We start from the raw sequence: 25,258 nt of genomic DNA on the forward strand, positions 1-25,258 counted from the left end.
ATCTCACTTAAGGGATGCAACATTTAATCTATTAACTACATTTTAAAACAAACAACTGGTTTTCTTTTGTTCACATCTTCCATGCTACTGTATGTTCAAGGTCCTCTGGAGAAACTGTTCAGCTGCTTGTAAGCTTTGTGCACAAGGGGAATGGAGTTGGACGGTCAATTATTAAACATATGGAGGATTTATTTTGTGTGTCCAAGTGATGTCTACAGATAATATTCAATTGAATATATACCTGTACATGCAATACAGACAGACACCCCATGCTGTTTGTACTGTACCATCTTATTCTTTAAATAGCTTACAGTAAATGGACAACAGTTATTCGATTATAAAACAATTTTAAGTTTTTCACAGCAATTTGCGCATATAAAACTGAAAAAATAAATACTAGAATGTTTATAAGGGTGTGTGAATGTACAATATGTGTACATGTGCACAGCGCAGACGATTAGTTGAGGGAGAGGTAGAGAGAGGGAGAAGTGAGTGTTAGGAACAGAATCTACCTGTCACAAACTTCCACACAGTGGTGGAAAAAGTACACATAGTTTACTTAAATAAAAGTATAAATACTGCAATATAGAAATACTGTTTGTAAGTAAAAGTCCGGAATTCAAAATGTAATTGGTTAAAGTATGAAAGTGTTGGTAAAAGGACAAAATGTTTGAAAACAGCAGATCTACAAGCTCACAAAGTGTCGCATCGCGACGCGTTGTGAGCTGTTAGATCAGCTATTTTTTTTAAATAGCCAAGGTATCAAATAGGGCTAAAGTCGTTCATGTACGTTTCATAATATTATAATTTATATCTGCAAAGTAACTAGTAACTAAAGTTTTCAAACAAATGTAGTGGAGTAAAAGTAAAATATTTGAATCTGAGATGTAGTGGAGTAGAAGTAAAAGTATTGGAAATTGGAAATACTATTGTACTAAAGTAAATGTAATTAGTTACTTTACACCACTGCTTTCACGCGCTTCAGAGAAGACGAACCAGTGGAGGGCAACGCTCTGTGACGACCGCTACTACCATGACGACCGCGGCTGCTTCAGACGGGAATGCCCTCTCCCCCCACCACACCCGGAGGCGCCAGGCATTTGTGAGCCACTTGAAAGGACGTGAACGCACACACTTTTGTTCAAATTCCATTCCAAGGAGGCAAGTAAGGCGCACGGTAATAGAATAGAAAAACCTCCATAAGTGAGAGGGGGTAGATTGCAAATATGCAAATCTGCAGAGATAGGAAGAGATAATGAATAAAGGTGGCGTGCTTAACATTCACCTTGCACCACTGCTGACTACACCTCTTACTATTTGGGGAAACCCTTCAAGTGTGTGCATGGGGCTGTTTCACTGTGTGGCCATTTGTGCTCCAAAATATGCATGGGTAAATAACTAATAAATGATAAGTACAATATGTGGAGCAATGTCAAATTAGGTCCTAGTATCCTTGCTGTATGTCCACACAGTCACACAGTATGCTCTGCATGATGGGTCTTTCCATGTAACCGGGGTGGTCTGAGGTCATGAATCATCACACACTGCCCTCTCCGCAAATACGCTCATGTTCAGATTACCCACCGATCGACATGAATGATCAGCTCAAACGGCCACTCCTCGGTGGCGCCGCCCGTCACAACCGCCAATAGCTTTAAATCACATCTGCTTTGGTATGAGTGCAGACGGATGGGCTGCATGATGTGGATGGACAACGCATAGCGTGCCAGGAGCAAAGTGTCTTGTCACAAAACGCACACGTATGACTCCAACCATAAAATGTATTTTCCAATTAAAATAAGTTATTACAGTGGTGACAATAAAAGGCATTACCTCTCACTAATGTCTTAAGTTCCTGTGATGGAGTGCCAGACAGCAGTGGCAGGGTCAGTAATGCGTCCCAAAAGGCTTTGCCAAGACACCGGTGAGTAATGTGGAACAATGTGTACGGCGCCTGGAACCGGGGCTGGGAGCAATGAGGAGGCGTGCGGGCCACTGGGGAGATTAGGGTCGTGAGGAGAGGAGGGGGATGAGAGGAGCAGTAGGGGCACGGGTTGGAGCGCTGCTTAGCATGGGTCATCAGAGGCTTTCCACTCGCTCCTCTTGTTAGGGAGCTCTGGGGTGTGCTAAGCTTCATAGACGAGAGCAGGGCAGTATCAAGTGTTGCACTGAGGATGAGGATGATGGGGGAAGGAACGGGCTAATGATCCTATAGCTCTGACAGACACTATGGCTGTATATGACTAATGATGTTAGGCTTTAATGCAATGGTAAGACATTTCCCCCTTTATGACTCTGGTGGAGGTTAAGAACATTTATTCCAGATTCCACACAGGAAGCTTACAAGTGTTCTGAAACTAACAATGTAATCAGTGGGATAAAACAGGACATAGCCCTTTTCGCTGATGTCCACTCTTCAAAAACTACCAGATGATGCAGCTCAATTCCATGAGAGAGGGGATTAGCCCACTATAACAAACATCTCAATCCTACCAATAAGTCTCACTATGAAAAGGCATTTTATAATTGGCCCATTTCACAGTGGCTGTATAAATGCTGCAATCTCTAGTCTTTCACTTCTGAAGAGATTGTAAAGACCTCTTCAAAGACAGAACAGAACACTCCACTCCAAAGGCTCAGACATAACCTTCAGTGGCTGTTTGTAAGCCTGTGCATGCACCATGCTGGCATGCTCAAGCCAAAGTGAACAATATTCCATGCAGAATTACCGCGTTACAGAGCCAGAGCAGCAGGACGGCAGGCTATAAATCTTTGAGCCGAAACAAAGACCCCAGCAGGCAGCACTCTCCCACACAAGACGACGCACACCACTACTGCTTGGAAGTAATGCACGATTGCGGGCTAATGTAGTGCATACCGCTCAGCTCACATCTCAAACATTTCACATTAAGCACACACACACACACACACACACACACACACACACACACACACACACACACACACACACACACACACACACACACACACACACACACACACACACACACACACACACACACACACACACACACACACACACACACACACACACACACACACACACACACACACACACACACACCTTGCTTAAACACAAGTATGATATGTAACTTTGATTATCTCCATCACATGGAGTAGGAGTCACAAACCTACATTATATACATTCAAAGACACACAACGCCAGGGGAAAACACATTGTGCCTTACTCTTCTGTACAAATCCGCTCAAGATCACTCATACCACCCTCCTTAATTGGCCTTATAAGAGACAAAGCACATACAGTAAAAAGCGTTGATTTAACTTATGGTCCCATTTGCTTCAATTTGTGACTTAAATGAACAGCCTCACAACCTAACAACCAGTCGTGACCCATTTTTGCCAATAATGACATGCCTGAAATAAGGACACCAGGTTGAAAGTATTTGAGGTTGTGAAGTTGTGGTTCTCGTCACACCTTTTCATTATCAGCAGCTCTCTTTTTGATATTAGAGCCCACAGATGTCGAGCACCGGAGATAGAAAAGGATGGTCAGGGACTCTGGGGGGCATCAGAGCTGGGATAGAATGGACAGTCAGGGAGTGATCTAGCTGGGATAGAAACAGTGGCTAGGGAGCCATCGGCTTCCATTTTGAGCCAGCGTGAGGAGACTTAACTAGCCATCGCACATCGTTGATTAACGCAGCAAAGCCATTTGTTATTAAATTGGGTGTTAAATGTGTTAGATGGAGATTCGGCTCGTTTGCCATTTTAAAAAGGCAAATGTGCCATTAAGGCCACAAGACAAGACAGACAGAGGCAAAGGGAGAGAGAAAGAGGGGAGGGGTGAGGAGGACCGGGAGACAAAAGGAGAGAGAGGGGATTGAGAGAGAGAGAGAGAGAGAGAGAGAGAGAGAGAGAGAATGAATCAAGGAGCTGTGAACTTCATGACATTTCATACCGGCACGCAGACACCTCCAGCATAAGTAGACCCCCACCCACACATACACACACCAGTGTTTGTGTCACAGGCATTTACCAGATAATGAGAAGCAATTACAATACTCGTCATTTTATCTGCTGTTATTTAATTATGAGACCAGGGGCATTAATGCACACCAGCACACACGCTGCAGTGAACAGAAACATGTTAACAGCATCGGACACAGTAGCTTGGTGAGCGCACACACACACACACACACACACACACACACACACACACACACACACACACACACACACACACACACACACACACACACACACACACACACACACACACACACACACACACACACACACACAAGTAGCTCTGGTCTGATGCAGAGCAGCAAACAGTGGCTGTAAAATCCTTGCGTCTCACACTGCAGGAAATCAAGTCAGAATCAGAACACACAATCAACCTAAATTTAGAATTATGAGCATCGACAAGTGTCGATATTTCAGCATAAGGTCTATGGGAGGATACCACCACTTTTAAAGAAAAGAAGCTGTGAAAACTTTGTTCAAGGTTTCATTCTGCACGCCTTGCCAGAAGACAATTGCTATTCTATTCCCAGCTAGTGTTCAAGGTCTTGCGGTATCACTGTGAAATAGCAAAACAACAAAACAAATGCCTCCCCCATAAATGTTTGATAATCATCCCAGGATGTTGACAAGGCCACACAGGCTCCTCTACGTGGGGAGGTGGCTGTGAACGGAAACGTGATTTATTTTCTAAACTTCAAACGGCAAACTATCAACATGCAAAAAAGTCTGCGCAGACCTCAGCTGGATGAGGATTTGTGAGATTGCTGTACACAGAGGACATGGGATTACCTTTGAGGATTACAACTATATCCTTCAAAAGAGAAATAATAATGGATGATGGGTGTGACTTACTATCTACGTAAACCTTTTTCCAAACCAAGCCACAACGACCAAGTCTTATAAAAAAATGCTCACAACACGATAGAGGAATCCTTGCCTCAACCAAGAGGATGAATCTTTATTGCTGCACACAAGGGGCCACACTCCTATATCCAGTCAAATAATAACATTTTAATCAAATTTGCCACACAACAATTGCCACCAAACTAAGCCACGAGAAACAACGAATCAAATTACAGGGCCAACCATGTCTTTTCACTCTCCCGCATGAGAAGGCAACATTTTGAGGAGATGGGCATCTTTGAAATGGCCGGGCTCCTCTAATTTAAATGGCTGCACATTTGGGGAGATTCACTGGGAAGGTAGCTGGTGCACACACACACACACACACACACACACACACACACACACACACACACACACACACACACACACACACACACACACACACACACACACACACACACACACACACACACACACACACACACACACACACACACACACACACACACACACACACAGAGAGAGCCTCACACTGAGAAGCTGCAGCTCCACCTGGTGTTTCATTCGGCACTGTATGTAGGCATGTGTGCTCACAAAAACACTATTTTCAATTGATTTGAGACACGTAAATGCACCTTCTCCTGCATTTCCTACCATGAATTAAATATTTTTTTTACCATGACAGACAGCATAAAAATAACTAAACATCCAGTGCCTCTCTTCAATGGTTTGTGGTGTTATAGACACAATTAAAAATACATCCAAGCATCCAAGCCTATGTGAGTGTATATAAGCACTACTGCTAAGTATAAACACAATGAGGAGGTTAAAGAGAAGTCAACTGAATGTCTGCCTTTTAACCCATTTGGGCCAAGAATTATTGAATGCTTTAACCAGTGAAAAATAGCAGATATACAAGCTCACAGCGCGGCTGCGAGATTGTAGATCTGCTATTTTTGAAAAATCGTGAAAATGAGTGCAAGTCTTTGAATATCTTTGACCCGATCTTTGACCCGACTTCCAAATCCTTCCTCTAAATCAGTGGTTCTCAAACTTTTTCATGTCAAGGACCCCCAAAATTACAGGTATTTAGCCACGGACCCCCATTTCAAAATATGTTGTTCCAAGGACCCCCCAGAAGCAAATATTTGAGTTACAAATGTTCGCTTTTAAATAGATATACCTGTATTCAAAGACTTGCAAAGAAAAATCATGATTTTTCAAAAATAGAAGATCTACAAGCTAGCAGCGCGGCACTCGGTGCCGCGCTGTGAGCTTGTATATCTGCTATTTTTCAATAGTTAAAGCAGTCAAAAATCCTCGGCCTAAATGGGTTAAATCAGCCACAGTGAGTGACCTAGCTAGGACAGTAGAGCAGGCCGTGGTAAACACTCACAACCGTTTCCCACACAGGCAGAGACGAGAGAAAATATTGTGACTCATCTCCCACTCTGTTATGACCAGTGTTGTGTGACCAATGTGTTCCTCCTCAAAGGGAGTAAACTGTACAAAGATGACAAGCGTGTCCAGAAATACTTTCTGCACGGCCCCCTCACGTTGCACTATTGTTTTGGGAGCCAATAAAGCTACACTAATCCACTAATCCTCGGACAGTATAAGGCAGTGGTTCTCAACCTTTTCAGGCCGCGACCCCCAAAATAATCATATTTTAACCGGGGACCCCCAATCTCGAGCACTAAGAGTTGAGGCATTACATTTTGTATAACACGGTTCTATTGTAAAAAATACAAAATAGCCGATCTATTTTCACAATTTCTGCCTCTAATATTTATTTATATTTAATAGCATTAAAAAGTCCTTAAATTATCACTTTTCTATACACTTAAACTTTATGTTGGTTTGTTTACTGTTGAGTGAGAAAACCGTGTTGCACATTAAGTTAATCATCTGGGGATCCCCCAAAATAATTTGGGGGACCAACCCACAGGTTGAGAACCTATTGGTATAAGGGAAATCTCGATTTTAGTGCCAGTAAAAAGTAAAAAAAAAAGCATAACCATACCGGAGTCGTTGCGTAGGTAGGAGGACATGGCGGGGATGAGGCAGGACTGACTGAGCAGCTCCTGCAGCACCGAGGGCAGGGCCGTGCTGTTGTGTGTCCTGCTCTCCCCAGTAGAGGCCTCGCCACCGTGGGCCCCCGCAGAGCCCGCTGGGTTGATGTAGCTGGCCAGCACCTGGCGGACAGCATGGCACCATGTTAGCATTAACCCATTCAGAACGGGTACACATTATTGTGTACATCATTATTTTATGCTTTAACTGTTGAAAAATAGCAGATATACAAGCTCACAGCGCGGCACCGAGTGCCGCGCTGCGAGCTTGTAGATCTGCTATTTTTGAAAAATCGTGAAAATTAGAATTTTTGACCCGATTCTATAAGTGTCTTTTGAATCCTTCTAAGGTTTTTTTGAAAAACCTATGTTTCTGTGTCAGCAATCTGGTTAGCCGTCGTCAAAGAAAAGGTCCTTTTCACTTAACTGGAGCTCAGTTGGTCTGTTCTTGAGAGACTACTATGTCAGTGGTGCTCAAACCTTTTCATGTGAAGGACCCCCAAACTGATATTTATTTGGCCACAGCATCTCAAAATATTTAGTTCCAGGGACCCCCCAGAAGCAAAATTTGAGTTACAAATGTTCGCTTTGAAAATACATATATTCAAAGATTTGCACACATTTTCACGACTTTTTCCAAAAATAGCAGATCTACAAGCTCGAGTGCCGCGCTGTGAGCTTGTATATCTGCTATTTTTCACTGGTTAAAGCATTCAATAATTCTAGGCCTAAAAGGCCTGTCACAGTTATTACACAGATCACCCAATCTCAATTCTTTGAGATAACGGCATTTTTTTGCATAATAGTCATAATTGTTTTCCATTTTCTAAAATAGCAGAAATAGCAGATCCACAAGCGTGCCGTGTTCTATGCATGGGACCAAAGATATTGCGGTTTACGATAGTATCGTGATAATCCTGGGGCGGGATATTTGCCAAAACATTGCCGATCTACAAAGCATCACGTTGTGGGCTATTTTTCTGTCCAAGAGATTTCATAGAGTGAAGGAAAAAAAAGGTATTTCCAGGTCCGTTTTACCAATTACTGTATAGGCAGTTTAAATGGTACCAGATATGCAGCTTGGCAAATAAAAGGTGAATTGATCCCAGTGCATGACGGAGGACGATTTCACAATAAATGTAAATCTCCATGATACGATTATTTTCTTTTTATCACGATAATCGATAATAACGATCATCGTCCCATCCCTAATGGCAGTAAAAACCTTGAATAAATCACAGTAGACCATTACCTGCAACAGGCAGGTGACGTGCTCCTCCTCCAGACGCTGTTTGGTAAGAGCCTGTTCCACGTCCCAACCAGAGGCCGTGGAGCCGGTGCCGAAGCCCGTTCCCTTGGCCCAGTACAGCTGCTGTTCCTCTGTGGTACCTCCACCGTGACCGCTGGACACCTGAGGCTACACGCACACACAAAAAGACAAGAGTTCAAATTGTCAAAAATCGAAATGGCCAACATGAATAGTATAAATGGTCCAATATCAAGGCATCAAAAAAGTTATTTGAAAGAAGTTCCACTGTTATCTTTTCCAAAGAATAATGGTGAACAATTCAGCCAAAATCCCCACCTACCAGATCTCACTGTGATCTCTAACTTGTGTTATTGGGAAGTCTGTTTTTAATAAATGAAAAACTTGACATGATGTGCTAGATCAATAATCAACTTTAAATCTTGAATTTGGGTTGATAAATCTAGACCAACCAGCTCTACGCCGAGTTTGAGACAGTAATGCATTGTTGGAGGGATCAATTCTAGTAACAGAAAAAGCACAACTTTTTCTTTAAAGGCTGCAAAAACAGCAACCCACGTCGAAATCATTGACCAGAAAAAGAAGATGGATGGGTCTTGGAAGTACAATCACCAATACTATTAGCTTAGGAGAGATAACTGGGACAGAATCTGCTTTATTTAAACTGATGATCCAAACACATGAACACACTGTATAGTATTGTTTTCCACTGACAGTCAGTGGAATAAATTGACATTAAACCTCCAAGAACACTTAACTATGTTTAACCATGTATACTGCAGACACCACAGTTTCAGGTTTCAAAAGATCTCTCTACAAACCTTTAAAACTGCCTGTATTACTATAAACCAAGCACTTCCATTTTGGAGTTGTTCTAGGAAACATCAACAATGGGACCCAGTTTGATGTACATTAGAAGACATAACTGGCAGTACTGTCTGTCACCTGATGTGCCAGCAAGCTACTTAGTGTAACTTAACACTGTGAACTCAAGGGGTCCAATGCCAAACACGTCATATCACACATTAAACAAAAGCCTAACGGAATATGATTGAAGTCACTCAAAGGGCTTAAGCTTGACAGAAGTTGACTGCAGGGTGTTTGAGTGAGCAAGCCAAGACCCCCATAGAGCAGAGGGAAAAAGAATATTTGAAGGGATGTGGTGAGCCTTCCTCCTCTGCTGCAGGGACATCACCTTTATTTTATGTAACTCACAACTAGGGCTGTCACAATTATTACATAATCGTCTAATGGTGATTATTTGACATTATCGCAATTATTTTGTCATAATCGTCATAATCGTGAATGTTGAAAAATGTCCGAAATAGTGGAAATAGCAGATCTACAAGCTCGTTGTGAGCTTGTAGATCGGCTATTTCCACTATCAAAGTTATTTTTTAAGTAGTAAGTTGTCAAATATGTCAGTAATTTCTTTGTGTATTTAGGTTATGTGTCATATCTGCAATGTACAACTTCAAAGCCTAAAAGCCAAACAGAAATGTAATTGTCAACGACAAAAACACAATTAAATCGTTAATCGCCAATTATTTGAGTGACAATTAATCGTCATGTAAAATGTCATATCGTGACAGCCCTACTCACAACTGTGTGGAATCAGCAATCAGAGCCAGCCTGAAAGGTGGCTTTTGCTCTATTTTGTTCCAGGTTGCCTGTACGTGAAAATAAGTGCTATTCACCACCAGCTAATACTATATATTAACACCATGATTATAGGAGTGTGGCCATTGTTTTGTGTGCAGGTGTTTGTACATGCTCATGCGTCTCATCAGCCATTTAAAAACCAGATCAGTGACACGGGTGTATGAGCTCTGCGCCGGTCATAAAATCTGAAGACTAATCATGAAGGCATGGAGAACATAAATCAGAGATGTCAGCGAGGGGGGGGGGGGGGGGCTGAATGCCAGGTTTGGTCCACGTCCGTGTCTTATCTCAGGCCAGGGTCCTGACTTCCATTCCAGCATGAAGTGTGGGGTGGGGTGGGGTAACCTCAAGGACGGCCATTACTGCACTTGACAGGCCATTGGCCTGCGTTCAAGCCATCGTCCCCAAGATCTGTCCTCAACTGTGACAACTCCATAAATCCAAACACACACAGTAGGGTAAAGGGAGAGCGATAACCACTGCAACACAGAATTGCTGGACTATTGTTAAGTATAAGTCTGGCTAACTAGGCAAGGCATCATACAATTAGCATTGTGGTCCAAGTTCTTGGTCCATATGTGATCTTGGTCAACCTTTCTAGTTCTGTAACATCTCGTCGGCCCACAGACTGTACACAGCCCCTCACTTGAGAGCCAAGTCAATAGCATTTACCATTGGGCGCCAGTAGAATTTGGGTGGAACATTTGTACTTTGACCCACCGCAGTCAGCTCGAGTTCTGCTGCAACGGTTTCCTTTCAGAGTCCATTATACTTTGCAGCCGATTCCGGCAGGTAGAAGTGGTGACTTTTGAAGCCTCTGCAGATGGCTCAATAGAAGTCTAATCAGTCTATTTAATGGGCATGGCAGTCAAGGGGAGTCCAAGGCTCAATTCCTATTCATGATGCCCCTCTCCCGCCTTCCATTGCTTTTCACCCCAGCGGCAGCAATAACACAAAGGACACGTCTCTTGACTGTCTACAAAGCTCCACCTGCCTCTTATCATTCAGGCTAAACAATTAAGCCATTTGTCAGGGTCTCACTGGGAGATATGCAGAGGAGGCCTTGACTAAATGCCTGCCAGGTAAGAGGCCATTAATAAAGGCAAGGATTCTCTCTCCTATTCCTCCGGTTAACGTGAAAGGCAAACCACCAGTGTGGCCTGTCGGGTCCAAGAAATCGTGCCTGAATACTTGACAGAATAGGACAGTCTTTTGTGGGTCAGCACTTGAGCTAAATCAAAGTTACACTGGGTTGTCCCTTATCTGGAATCACCATTAATGATCTAATAAATATAATTCTACTCTCATCTTATATACTGTAAGTGAATCATACGTTTAGACACAAGTTTCCGCTTTCGCATTTTCATTCGGAAACTGTAGATTGGCTATTTTCACAATTTCTGCCTCTAATATTTGACAATTTGGCCAATGTTTAATTTGTCATTTTAGTGGTATTAAAAAGTCCTTAAATTGTCACTTTAGAAATATGCAGATACCCTCTATACACTTAAACTTTATGTTGGTTTGTTTACTGTTAAGAGAGAAAACAAAGTTTGACATCAAGTTAATCATCTGGGGACCTCCCAATCATCTGGGGACCTCCCCCCCTGGGGGGTCCCGACCCACAGGTTGAAACCACTGTGCTAAAACACAAGAAACAACAAACTTTTTTTCAACTGTCCGTACCTCAGAGGAGTTGGGACTTGCGTTTGGGACGCGAGGTGCATGGTGGCTGAGGGCAGAGAGGCAGGCCAGGATGAGGTGGATGGCACCGATCTCCAGGGCCATGCGACGCAGCAGCACGCCATCGTCCGTGGTCAGGGGAGTGCTGCTGAACAGTGCCCGCAGCACGTGGAACGGCAGCGTGGGCAGCACGTTGGCCGACGGAGACTGGAGGATGTGACCTGGGAGGAAGTCAAGTGAGAGAGACGTAGCCAATCAGAACTGAATGTATTAGAGCAGGGGTCTTCAACAGGGGGTCCGGGACCCCTATAGGGTCCTCAGAGTTACTACAGGGGATCCTCCAAATTTTTGAGTGATAGAACGTTTTTTTCCCCACTGTTTTATATTAACCACTTAACCCCAGCGTCAATATTCTGAGAACTTTAGACAAAAATAGCAGATCTACAAGCTCACAACGCCATTTTCGGCAAAGAGGTTTGGTGTAGAGGGGAAAAGAGCAGACTAAGTACAGAGTCAAGGTCATGGACAATAAAGTGTACCTTGACCTTGAAAGATCAAGTTTATTAGGTAATGACGGCTCAAGTGGTTAAATATCTGATAACACAAATTGACATGAATCCAAAATACACTGATGATTGTGCTGTCAAAAGATGAAACTATATGGAATCTATGAAAAGGTTGTGGGGGTCCCTGCTTAATCTCTCTCTCAACTAAGGGGTCCTTGGCCTGAAAACTTTGAAGACCCCTGTATTAGAGGTTTTCATGTTTAGCATTAAGATCTTTGCCTTATTTATATATACACACACAGTCAAAAAGTTACATTTTATGATCAGCTTTTTTCGGAGGCGGGGGGAAGCAAATTGAGACAAACACTATCTATTTAGCTCACCTGGACCAAGGCCAAACAGAGACTGAAGCCAGCCAAATAGCAGTATATCGCTGTCCTGTGTGCCCAGTGTCATTAAACAAGCTGGCAAGGCACGCACTGCCATCAATCATTAATTAGGGACCTCATCTCAAGGACTACAAGAAAACACGAAGAAAGAGTGCAAAGACTCTCTGAAAAGGACCCAGGATCAGACACACGCACACCCTAGACAAGCTCAAAATGTATTGAGCTAATTGGAGTTGATACAATATGGGCATAGTGCACGAGTCAGGAATTCCGAACATAATGGAAACCGTTCAGACGAATTACCTGTGATCTGGCAGAGCGGTATTGAGCCCAACAACTGCCAAAGGAATTACGTGTGTGTACACCTTTTTCGGGCCAAGACATTTCAAACATCAACCACCACTTTAAACCTGGCATCATAATTTTTAGGCATGTCATTATAGGCAGAAATGTTTCAATTGTAATTTTGTTCAATAACATAACATGTACAGTATTTAATTATACCGAGTGTGTGGTCAAAATTTGCAGATATACCAGCTCACAATGCGTTCAGTGCGACGTGTTGAGATTGTAGATTATTTTCGCTATTCGCATAACACATTTTTGGACACTGCTCCTACAGATTTCACCCTAAAATCACGCAAAGCGGTACACAGTATCTCTACAGTCATGTCATCAACATGGATCTGTCCCATTCCCCATATTCCCTCCTGATTGGCTACCATTGCCTTCCAAAGATTGTGTATGCGACCTGACGGTTGCTTATCTCCCGATTTAGGGAGTCTTACTGGTATTAACCACTTGAACTCTAGTGTCTCACGCTGCGAGGTGTTGTGAGCTTGTAGATCGGCTATTTTCAGCAAAGAGGTTTGGTGTAGAGGGGGAAAAGAGCAGACTAAGTACAGAGTGAAAGGTGCAAGTTTATTACGTTTTTTAATCTTGAATCATTTTGAATTACGGAAAAGTTTGACGACTACTGAAGGCATTTGTAGAATTGGCCTCAGGTCTCAATGGGTCAAGCAAAACGGGGGCATTTCACTCCTTGAACAAGCACATGATTTCCACCCACGAAGCACTACTTACTGCCCTCTCCGTCGTCGGTGACACCGAGGACCAGGCGCAGCAGGCACTGGGCGTGCTTCCGCTCCTTCAGCAGGACCTCGGCGTAGCCGGGCAGCCGCAGGAAGAGGCCGAAGGCGGCCAGGGAGTGCGCGGGGATGGGCGACATGGTCTGCACCGAGGACGACGAGGAGGACGACGACGACGCCTGCGACTGCTGCTGCTTGTTGATGGGCGGGGGCTCGGCGGCGATGGTCTCCGGCGCCTCGTACACCAGCTCGCCCGACTGCTCGATGGTGACCCACTCAAATTGGTCGCTGTCCTTGGGCTTCTCTTGCGTGGCCGAGGGCACCACCGGGGCGCTCACCTGCAGAGGAGGGGTCGTCCGGGGACAGCGGAGAGGGTGTTGTTAGAGTGTATGAGGTGAGGCGTGTGTTGGAGACAGATATGCTGACCAAAGTGGGAGCTTTCAAAGTTATGAAGTTGCACAGACACTTTTAGCGAGAACAGAGAACACTGGCTCATATGCATTTTGATGCCAAGTGTATGAGCTATAGTCAACTTTTTTCTTGAAAACAGATGTTAAAATAAAAATAATGTTTCGAAAATATTTTATAAAAAAATAAGCTTCATATATGCGTTTCTATTCAAAAATGACCACAAAAAGCGTAAAATAATGATAAAATAATAATTTTGGCCATTGTCAGACACTTTGTTTACATTCTAGTCTATAGACTAGGATGTAAACAAAGTGTCGGCCCTACAATGAAAAAGTTGACTATAGCTCCTTTAACTAATGGAATAACTTATTAGGTGTTTGATTCAATAGGAGTGACATCTACCAAATGCTATGCAAATATTCCCCTGAATTAAACAAATTAATATTATTTAAACTTTAACTTACAGAGTAAGTACTTGCTTAAATCTCTCATTTTATGTGACCTGCTCCGTTTCAGTCAGCTGAATGTTGCTGAAAATGCAGTGAAGTGAAGCAACTGCCAACATTATTTTTGCACATCAAATGGATAGCTTGAATTTACAACAGAATGTAACCAAACTTTCTGAGGCAAATGGCCTCATTGTGTATGCCATACAACTGTGGCTGTGTACGAGTTGAATCCATCGGATCCAAAGCAGCACAACATGTTTAACATACTCTCCATGTATTTATTTATTGTCATTTGTCTTCATGCTCCAAGTTCATAAGCCTACTGAAAATATGTAGCCCAAATCCTGTCTTCAAGGGTTGAAGATATAAGGAAGAGAAAGCTACAGCGGTACTTAAACAAAGTGCTGCTGACCAACTCATTGGCTAGTTATTCTTAAAAAAAACATATTCTCTCCTAGCATGGTGTTACATTTGATCTACAAGCTTCAAGCCACGATATTCACACAATTTGGAAAGCTGCACTGTTTTACTGCAATCTGACTAAACAGTCCACACAATTTTGATTTTGACAAAATCTCCAAATGAATTTTAGAGGCATCCAACCAATGTCAGTAGAGCGGGTCACATAAGCAATATTGTTAGGATTACAATGTATCCAATCTGTTCATGCTTAGCTGCACTAAAAGTCAGGGTAGAGCAACAGAGCCATAGTAGGCTACTGTAAAAGCTTTACTCACGCGGAATGTACTGCAGTTAGCCAAGTAAACCTATTTACCCTTCTCTTGGGTCACTATAACCTCACCTGCATCAATATAGATGCCTACTGTGCACTTCACAAATGGCAGCTCAAGTTCAACCGCCTCAATAATTCACAAGCGCGGGCCATTAATGTCCAGTATGATTTAATGTTAATTAGAAAGATTTTTTTCAACTATGAAAAAAAAAAAGAGTGTCATATTAGAACAAATGCTTGTGTAATAAGCTGTTTCTATTAGTAATTTTGACCTTGATCTTAATGTCGGACGTGGTGCTAAATTGCTGAATGCATAATGAAAAGGGCTCACTTGGTAGCCGTTGTGGGCAGCCTGATGCCAGCCATCGCTGGCTCTGGGAGACAGCCTGAATAACTCAATTTTCTGCAACAATTGGAAAAGAGTGGGAATGCAGAGTGTAGGAAAGGGGGGTTGGGGGAAGGGAGAAAATAAGGGGGGGGGAGAGACACAGATTTAGTACCTAGTAGCTCTCTCAAAACCATTGTAGCTATTCAGCAACTCATCTCGGAACAGAACTCTGTCTCTCTCTCAATTACGTCTCAAAGTGTTTACATTTACAAGGCATGATGTAGTGCTGCAGTGGCATGCAGAAGACAAATGGTAGTCTGATTTAGTCTGAATGGCAAAGCCTTGCAGGACACATCCCTTTCAATACGGAAGACATGGTTTCTGAAGTGAGGAGTGTTAGGGTTGCAGACAAGTTACTTAGCTGTTAAAGAGTTCTGCACATCGTTTGGGTAGGCAACAATGCAGATAAAACCTGTATGTGCCATTACTTTAAAAACTTCCAACATGGATCCATGATGAATTGGGGCTTTTTGGTCGCGTCTGGACGAGGATTAATTTCTGATTCTAGGACACCTGTGTGCGTCTTTTGAATGGTCCCGTGTGAGGGTCGGAGCAACGCAGAATATTCAGTGATTTTCAGTTAAGGTTGGGGAAAAACGCCCTGAATCCTGGCAGTTAACTCATTGGCTGCCAGGGGTCCCTGGAACAAAATATTTTCAGATGGCGGGTCCACGGCCAAATATTGTACATATCATTTTGGGGGGATCCTTGACATAAAAAGGTTTGAGCACCACTCATTATAGAAACATAGGTTTTTCAGAAAATTGTTAGGATTTAGAAGACTTATTTTTTATCTGAATCAGGTCTCAACGGGTTAGATGTTAGTGTCGACATTTCCAAACAGTCTTCACATAGGGATGGGACGATACGAAATCGCGACAATCGCGATTTACGATATTATCGCAATTTATCAACCACTTGAACCCCTGCATCAATAGTCTGGACCAAATCTCTTAGGCCAAAAAATTGCTGATCTACAAGCTCACAACACGTCGAGTTGTGAGACTGTAGATCAACAATTTTTTGGCCAAAGAGATTTGGTAGAGTGAAGAAAAAGAAAACGGTATCAACTATGTTTACAGGTGTTTTAATTGTAGAGGTTTTAAGTGGATCAAAGGTGAATTGTGTGAGCATTTATGGTCTCATCCCTATCTTTACACATATATACCTGCTGGATGACGTCGGGGTAGAGCATGGGCAACCTCTCTGCGATCAGTGCCAGGCCACCCATGCCTGCAAACACCTGCAGCGGTGACTGGATGGGACTGGTCTCCAAGAGGGATTCATCTATGGCGGCGTCCAGGCACTCGTCACCGGGTGTCATGGGTTCATCCTCGGGGCAGCTGCTCAGCATGTCACAGTGCTCCACTGCAATGACAGACACGACAGGGAGGCAGTGAGCAAAGATGGGATCTGAGGTGATGTCCATCTTCTATACCCGGGCTCACACTGTGACCACTGAGCTGTAGAGTCTGTGCGCAGCACAGAGAAAATATATCCCCAGGAGGAGCACAACACGAATCAAACGTTCATGGTAGAATGTGTTTTTTTTTGTCTGCATTAAGACTTTATTGCAAATAATTGAAAGTCCTAGTTCAATCTTTTCACATTTTGGAAGGCAGTCACAGCCAAATGGAATGAAATCTGAAGAATCTGACTGATACATCGATTTTGATCACATGACTCCAGAGATAATGTGTACCGATTTGCGTGAGCTGAACATTTGTAGAATTTGTAGCAAAAATCATGTTTTGAAGGAAATGCAATATGGTGGAAAAATCTTTCTGGCACAAATGGGCATGACCTGTATGAGGAGTTGTGTCATGAGCCAAGGAATCCAGGGCAAAACTAAAGAATTTTGATTGTACGACCTATCTATGGTTCAAGAGTTACTGGCCAAAAATGCGAAGTGGCCTGTTATAGTGCCACCATGAGGCCGATTTGAAACATTTGGGGCGGGGGTCCAAAGGTGCCGGAGAGGAGCTGTTCAAAGAAGCACACGGACACAGACACAGGGACGGACAGGGGGAAAAACAAGTCTCTGGCCTTTGACCATCCGGTCTTTGGCCATCGGGTCTGGCGGAGACAATAGCAAAATGATAAAAACAACTTAAAATGTATTATTTGGAATTATTTGAAGAGCAATAACGGAATGAATGACAGTTTAAGATGAATGTGCAGACATCTATCATCTTACATACACATAAAAGAGTATAACCAAGAGCCGTGTCACAGAAATGGTTCCGTTCGTTGGATTCACAACTCATAAGCAGATTGAATGTGAGATATAGAGGCCTAAAACAAAACCAACAGGTTTATCAGCCCATTAGCCTCTCATTCATTCAGAGGAACTGCTGGCTATTAATATAGGCCTAAATGGCTTGACAGAACCTCACCCGTAATGGAGGCACCACTACCAATGAATATGTTCAGTTCAAAAAGTGTTCTTGTACGACAGAGTGGAATTGGGGAAAATACCTGTCAAAATGGAATGGATGAGTGAAAGCCAGGGATAGCCCAATACGCCACCCCCCTCATGAACGTGAACCCATTAGCATTTTTCCGATATAAAGCTTCAGTCGCTTGACAGGTCATCTAGAAAAAAGCAACGCATCATCTCTCAGGGAGAAAAAAAGAAGAGATGATTCATTGCTTTCCCTGTATTTTGGAAAGGGATGTTTTTTTTTGTTCGTGGTGGGGAATTAAAAAGTCACAGAGGTTGTGAGTAATAGGGTTTCTAACAAAGCTTGTGCCGTATGGACTTCCAAAACAGGATTTGACAATGATGGGGGTTAGGGTGTGGACACATCGAAGAGGGATGGTCGCTGGTCCGCTCAAAGAATATCTAAACAGGAGCAGCACTTTGAGTTATGGTTCCATGTTTCAAAAGCGTTTCAAATCACTGGAGGGAGGAAGGGTGTGCGTCATTAGGCTGCCAGGCGGCATATCTCCAATTCATGACAAGAACTAACTTGTAGGACAAATTGACCAAGGCAAAATAAATATTCTTTCTTATCAGAAAATACAACAAAAAACATCCTTATAGAATAATGTGATGCAGGGGTAAAACCATTTCCCTCCTTTTAAATAGCAACATAGGGTCAGTTTCAAAACTATCATGAAAAAAGTCTGCTTCCGTGGATCCAACATTCTTTTTGATGAAATCCACAAAAGACACTCCTACCAGGTTGGTCACATGTTCAGCAAGGAGCAGAACTGGGAGGGATAGCGTTTTTGTTGCATATGAACCTCACAGGGCTTGGAGTAAACTATGGTACTAAAGGGGCTTCTGAGGGACAACATGCATTTTCTTGTAAAAGGCTTTAGTATATTTACACCAGTAGGAAGGCTTCTAAGGCATTTTTGTAATGGCCAACGCAAAAATCTAAAGTGACACAGATGCTTTCCCGGTTTTAATGGGTTAAAATAGTTGTTGGACCTTGGGCAGGTGGTCGATTTGTACGCGTCTTTTGCGTTGTAGTTTTGAGTTTGGGGTTGAGCTAAATGGACTCTGCAGCGTGGCCCCACCAGGTTAAAGCCTTGGCTCTGATTTTTAGAATAATCTCTCCAGCTCTCGCTTCTCTTACAAGCCCCACTTTCCTATTAACAGGGGTCAGTGGTTTTCCACTCCATTTATCAGTCTCTATGGGTTTTCGGGCTAGAACAGATGATTTCCAAAAGGATTTGTCTTTCAGGAAGCTCAGGCGGAGAGCCCTCTGGAGAAATGGTAGTGGAATAAGGCAAGAAACATGGATGGAGAGCACTGGGCCAGACAGCGACTTTAGCTTGGGGTCAGTTCTTTTGAAACCTAAGAAGAGGGAATGAGCACACACACCACGTAGTTATGGGCGGTCAGAGGCTGATTGGAAAAAGATCAACTAGGACAAGGGTCTTCAACAGGGGGTCCGGGACCACTAGGGGGGTCCTCAGAGTTACTACAGGGGTGCCCTCCAAATCGTGTGATATAAACCTTTTTCTCCTTTTTTATATTAACCACTTGAACTGAGAACTTTAGCCAAAAATAGCAGATCTACAAGCTCCCAAGGCATTGTGAGCTTGTAGATCGGCTATTTTTGGCAAAGAAGTTTGGTGTAAAAGGAAAAAAGAGCAGTCTAAGTACAGAGTGAAAGGTCAAGTTTATTACTTGTTGACGGTTCAAGTGGTTAAATATCTTAAAACACAAATTGACATGAATACATGAAGACATGAATACACTGATTATTGTGCTGTCAAACAATGAAACTATATGGAATCTATGAAAAGGTTATGCAGGGGTCCCTGCTTCATCTCTCTCTCAACTAAGGGGTCCTTGGCCTGAAAATGTTGAAAACCCCACCCCTGAACTAGGAAGTTTATTCACCGGGCATTCAAAGAGGAATTGACCGCTTGGCGCAAGAGCAGAGAAAGTAGACATAGGGCCGCTAATCCATGGTATATTCCACTGAACTTCCAATCTCCCCATCTAATTATATCAACACGGCAGATAGAGTGAGGGGAAGGTTAAATGATAACAATAGCTGGCCCAATCGCATTGTTAGTGTGATTGGGCCAGCAGTGCATGTATGAATGATTATCTGTTCAAATCAGCTGCCTGTGCATAGGAAGCTCAGTCTGATTGTCCGTCTGTCTTTCTTCACTCGTTTATCTTTCGGTCTGTGTGGATTGGGAGGGAATGGAATTATTTCCATTTACAACCACGAACAGCAGCTAAAATTCTTGTTTTTCTGTGTGTCTGTCTATCGGTCTGTTCCATGGGTGTTGTTTTTAACAACATGGTGTCTGATTCGGGGCAGAGCATACTATGTGTCTGAAAAGCTCCTTCAATGTCAATCATACCAACTACACCAGACACGGGAATAGCATGAGCCCTGTGTGCACATGGTGTTGTTGTATTGATTGTGGCGGCTGCAGCGACAACAACACACCATAATCCAGACATATCTATAATGTATTTGGGGAGGCTTAGGGCCGATGCGTACTCCACTTTCAGAGCCCAATTAATTTCAGTTTCGGGGAGTCACAAAATCTCGGCAGCACCGAACAGGACAATTTACTATTTACCATGTCCAAACAAGCCAGCAGCTAAAGAGAAATAGACACACATACAGTACACATAGCACAAACATAGTTGAGGTGTAGCACCACCTCTTAATGGAGCTCTGCAGAGAGCGGGTGAAGCTACACCATGCACATTCCACCTGGATTCAATGAACAACAACATGGAACAAATGTCAAAAAATGGCTTTTGATCAGAGCGGTTATTTGGACGCTTGCGCGTTTGCATGAGCAGATAGATACGTACTCTCCGTCTTTATTTTGTCGGCATTAGTGCCACTTCACTTGCTAAGCACTTGCTGCGATATGTACTGTAGTTCTTACTAGAATCTGGCCACAGTGTGTGATCGCTCCGCAATGTGTCTGCAGAGTAGTGTCAGTGTTCTGGAAATACACACACAACCAAACAACAAATAGAGCAGATGGCACCTACTGTAGAGAAATGGGCGGAGCATACCTTGTTGCGATACTGACCATATGCTTACTCAGGGTATTTACATTTTCATCCGAAAGGATGATACAGTTTGAAACAAAACAAAACATCAAAGTGGTAGATCCCTGGCGAGCATAGATCTAGGAAGGGTCATAGCAGTGGACAAAGTGACAGATCTGACCAGGTTTGCAGATTTGCTTGTGCTATCATCATCAAAAGAGAGATGTCAAGTGTGCAGCAAATGACAACGTTAACCCATTTAGGGCCTAGAATTGTTGAATGATTTAACCAGTGAAAAATAGCAGATATACAAGCTCACAGCTGCGAGCTTGTAGATCTGCTATTTTTTAAAGAATTGTGACATTTTTTGCAAATCTTTGAATATATGTATTTTCAAAGCGAACGTTTGTAACTCAAATTTTGCTTCTGGGTGGTCCCTGGAACTAAATATGTTTTGGGGGTCCTTCACATAAAAACGTTTGAGAACCACTGACATAGTAGTGTCTCAAGAACAGACTAACTGAGCTCCAGTTAAGTGAAAAGGACCTTTTCTTTGACGATGGCTGGCCAGATTGCTGACATAGAAACATAGGTTTTTTTCAAAAAATCTTAGAAGGATTCAAAAGACACTTATAGAATCGGGGTCAAAATTCTAATTTTCACGATTTTTCAAAAATAGCAGATCTACAAGCTCGCAGCGCGGCACTCGGTGCCGCGCTGTGAGCTTGTATATCTGCTATTTTTTTAATATTTAAAGCATGAAATATCGCGTCAATGTGTTCAGGCCTAAATGGGTTAAAAATGAATCTGACCTTGTGGTGACACACGCATCCCAGTCAGTGCTGACCGTCAAAGCCTAAGAGAGGATGGCTAAAAATAACCTTGTCCTCAAGTCACTGCAATGCTTCATTTCCCTCCATGCAAACTTACCATGACAACATTCACCACAGGAGCGACTAGCGTAACCGGTCCAAGTTTTCTACCTGCTGGCACTTAACTCTCAAATACCTGGAACGCGCCCGAGTCACGTTAGATTTGAACCACTTTAACCATTATTTTATGCTTTAACTTTAGAAAAATAGCAGATATACAAGCTCACAGCGCGGCACCGAGTGCAGCGCTGCGAGCTTGTAGATCTGCTATTTTTTTTAAATCGTGAAAATGAGTGCAAGTCTTTGAATATCTTTGACCCGATCTTTGACCCGACTTCTAAATCCTTCCTCTAAATCAGTGGTTCTCAAACTTTTTCATGTCAAGGACCCCCAAAATTACAGGTATTTGGCCGTGGACCCCCATCTCAAAATATGTTGTCCCAGGGACCCCCCAGAAGAAAATATTTGAGTTACAAATGTTCGCTTTTAAATAGATATATTCAAAGACTTGCAAAGAAAAATCATGATTTTTCAAAAATAGCAGATCTACAAGCTCGCAGCGCGGCACTCGGTGCCGCGCTGTGAGCTTGTATATCTGCTATTTTTCACTGGTTAAAGCATTCAATAATTCTAGGCCTAAATGGGTTAACTAACGTGAATGCTGCCATCTAATAAGCCCATGAATATTGTATGAGGGGGTGCCCGAACGTCAAAGGCTGGAAAAAGCTTCAGTTCCCCAGAGGGCTACACAAGGTAGGGAGAGCGGAGGCTGTGATTGGAAATCTGTGCTCAAAAGTGCTTCCAGAGCTTTGAGGCATCAAAGCTTTCTTTCAAAAAGCAGTCTCAGTAACGATGCAAGTTAGGCTCTAACCAAAGTAAAAACTCCATTAAAACATGGAGGAGAAGAGTCAGTGCAGCCAGTGGCCTGTATTTATATTGAACTGTAACCCTTTTTAATAAAGTACCTGCTTTTAGAAGAACACAACCTTCATGGCTGAAGAAAGAAAATCAAGATTTTGACATTGTTTTGGACTAAATGTGTCTCACTGTCTCTGTATCTAAAATCATGATGAAAAGATATTGTGTCCAAACTAAAAGACGAGGATGTGAGTGGAGCCTGACAGAAAACAGCTCTGCATCTCCTTTAAGTCTGGCTCATTATTCAGCACAGTGAGGAGCCGCACAGGAGGCAGAAGGCATTCCACATTGCTGGTCGTGGATACGGAGCTTATACTAGCTCTACCTGGTCCAAACTGACATCTTTAGACATCTCCAGAGAGAGAGAGAGAGAGAGAGAGAGAGAGAGAGAGAGAGAGAGAGAGAGAGAGAGAGAGAGAGAGAGAGAGAGAGAGAGAGAGAGAGCAAGAGAGAAAGGGAGGCTTGTTGGTGCAACAAAGGAGATGGAAGTCGAGGAGATGGGCTTGAAATCCCTGTGGAATGGGCTGTCAGAGGACCAGCAGTGAGTGGAGCCTTTTGGGAGCCCGTTTTTCCTTGCAGTTAATCTGTGCTAACTGCACAGAACAGTAGTGATTGACAGGTGAAAGACCAGGGGGTAAGATGCGCACGCACACACACACACACTCACAGGATACGGCTTGTATCGTTTAATGCATGTGCCTTTTCCGGTATCCCTGTATCAGCTTGTGAATAAATGTAAACACGCGTCTGTTTTCTCATGCATCCGTCCCCATTAATGTATCACCTTCCATGTTCGCAAGTTCCCTACACAGAGTACACAATTTGGGGGAGTGCACATGAATGCTATTCGACTGTGTGCACTCATCTGACAGTGTAATACTCATTATCAATGAGACATCTGAGTATTTTGAAGAATTGGAAAGGTTAGTTTTCTTTTCAGCTAAGCGAAGCATTTCTAGATGATATCCGCTATTCAACTTACAATTGGAGGCCTTAATGAAGTAGCCTCAATCTTAGCTCATCCATGCAAATGACAGGTATTCTGTTAGAGAATATTAAAAGCATCAAAGAGCTAAGTTTTTCCGGCTATTTTATTGGCATTTTCAAAACAATATTTGATGTTCGCATGCTAATTGTACAAATGTGGTTGTTTGAAGGCCCAGGACTTTTAAGACAGATCTGTGCTCATATCTTCTGGCCTCTGTACCTTTCTCTGTGCGTAGCCTCTTGAAGGAGTCCGTCTTGGAGAGGCCAGGGTCAGAGATGACCTTAGAGCCTAGTTTGACTGTCAAGTCAATGGAACGGTAACCCTGTGGCAGCTTGCGGTCATACAGGAGGGTCAACAGCTGGGCCAGAGTCATCTCTGCTGGGAGGGGCTGACCTAAGGCACAACAAGACATGGAAACAATGGTAAACAAAAAGTCAAATTAAGTGAGTGGGAGGAGGGTGAAATGTGAGATGTGAAGGACAAAATCATAAAAGCCATTTTAGTAAAGCGTTCACAAATTGCACTGACATGTCAAACATGACATCAGTGACATTGTGCTTACTGCTTACCTATATTAGTCGGGGGCCTTAGGGAGTTAAAATGATAATTTTGTGCTAATCAGTCTAAAAGCGCCATATTTTGCAGAGATGTAGCCCAGGGTATGCTCTAATGATTACATTTTAGCTAGAGCGCCCGAGTCGGCGACCTTCAGGGTTTATACACTATACTGTCCTTGGGCAAAAAAACTGACCCACAAAACGATGGTTTAGTGATAATAGTGATGAGTCATCACTTTTCACAGTTTTGTTGGGGCCATTTTTAGCCCAAGGAATGTTTTTTTTGTGCAAAACAAATGCTTGCAATGGATTCAGAATCATGACAAACCCCTAGTTACACCCCCTTACATACTACTTAAAGCAGATAGTTTTTTCCTCCTGTAGTATAGTGTATAGAAAGTCGATGGGAGCCCAACTTGATTTGGTCAATGTGGCGACGCCACATCATTAGATGCTAAATAATTAGAGCATGCCATGGGCTACATCTGTGCAAAATGTGGCGCTTTTAGACTGATTAGCACGAAAAAACCCTAAGGCCCCCGACTACAGTATGTATACAAATTATTTATTTATTTTTGGAGCGGTGAAAGCGCTCCCAATGAACAGGTATGTCTGTGGGTATGTGGCTGGGTGGCTGGCTGGGTGGCTGGCTGGGTGGCCGTGTCCGTAGTCTGGCAATACCTTGAGTGGCCACACACAAAACACTAGTTAAAGGAGGGGCGCTGTTTTGTGCAGGCCAGGCACACTCACCACTCACTCACAGGCACAGTTTACACTCACTCACCCACTCACATAGGGTACAGCTGCTCAAATTCACCGCTCCACTTCGAACCGAGGTTTGATTTTAATGTATCCCACGATTTTGTAACCCATTTTTCACCCAGTGCCAATTGCCTAAACTGTAATCCTGGGCACTACTCTCCCTCTGCCAAC

General features: G+C 43.1%; 1 protein-coding gene across 19 annotated transcripts in view; it reads right to left on the reverse strand.

The window, feature by feature from the left end:
* The window catches only part of birc6 (baculoviral IAP repeat containing 6), a 174,522-nt gene that overhangs the window by 58,845 nt on the left and 90,419 nt on the right, over positions 1 to 25,258 (reverse strand). For all 19 annotated transcript variants that reach the window (XM_080741078.1, XM_080741077.1, XM_080741087.1 and 16 more), the window contains 7 exons: positions 23,988 to 24,161; positions 16,671 to 16,870; positions 15,446 to 15,517; positions 13,517 to 13,859; positions 11,542 to 11,759; positions 8,179 to 8,343; positions 6,878 to 7,049 (listed from right to left, as the gene is read on the reverse strand). In XM_080741078.1, coding sequence (XP_080597204.1) covers positions 6,878 to 7,049; positions 8,179 to 8,343; positions 11,542 to 11,759; positions 13,517 to 13,859; positions 15,446 to 15,517; positions 16,671 to 16,870; positions 23,988 to 24,161 — 1,344 coding nt within the window. The remainder of the gene's footprint in view (positions 1 to 6,877; positions 7,050 to 8,178; positions 8,344 to 11,541; positions 11,760 to 13,516; positions 13,860 to 15,445; positions 15,518 to 16,670; positions 16,871 to 23,987; positions 24,162 to 25,258) is intronic.

The sequence above is a fragment of the Nannobrachium achirus genome, assembly GCF_963921795.1.
Source record: "Nannobrachium achirus genome assembly, chromosome: 13".
Taxonomy (NCBI): domain Eukaryota; kingdom Metazoa; phylum Chordata; class Actinopteri; order Myctophiformes; family Myctophidae; genus Nannobrachium; species Nannobrachium achirus.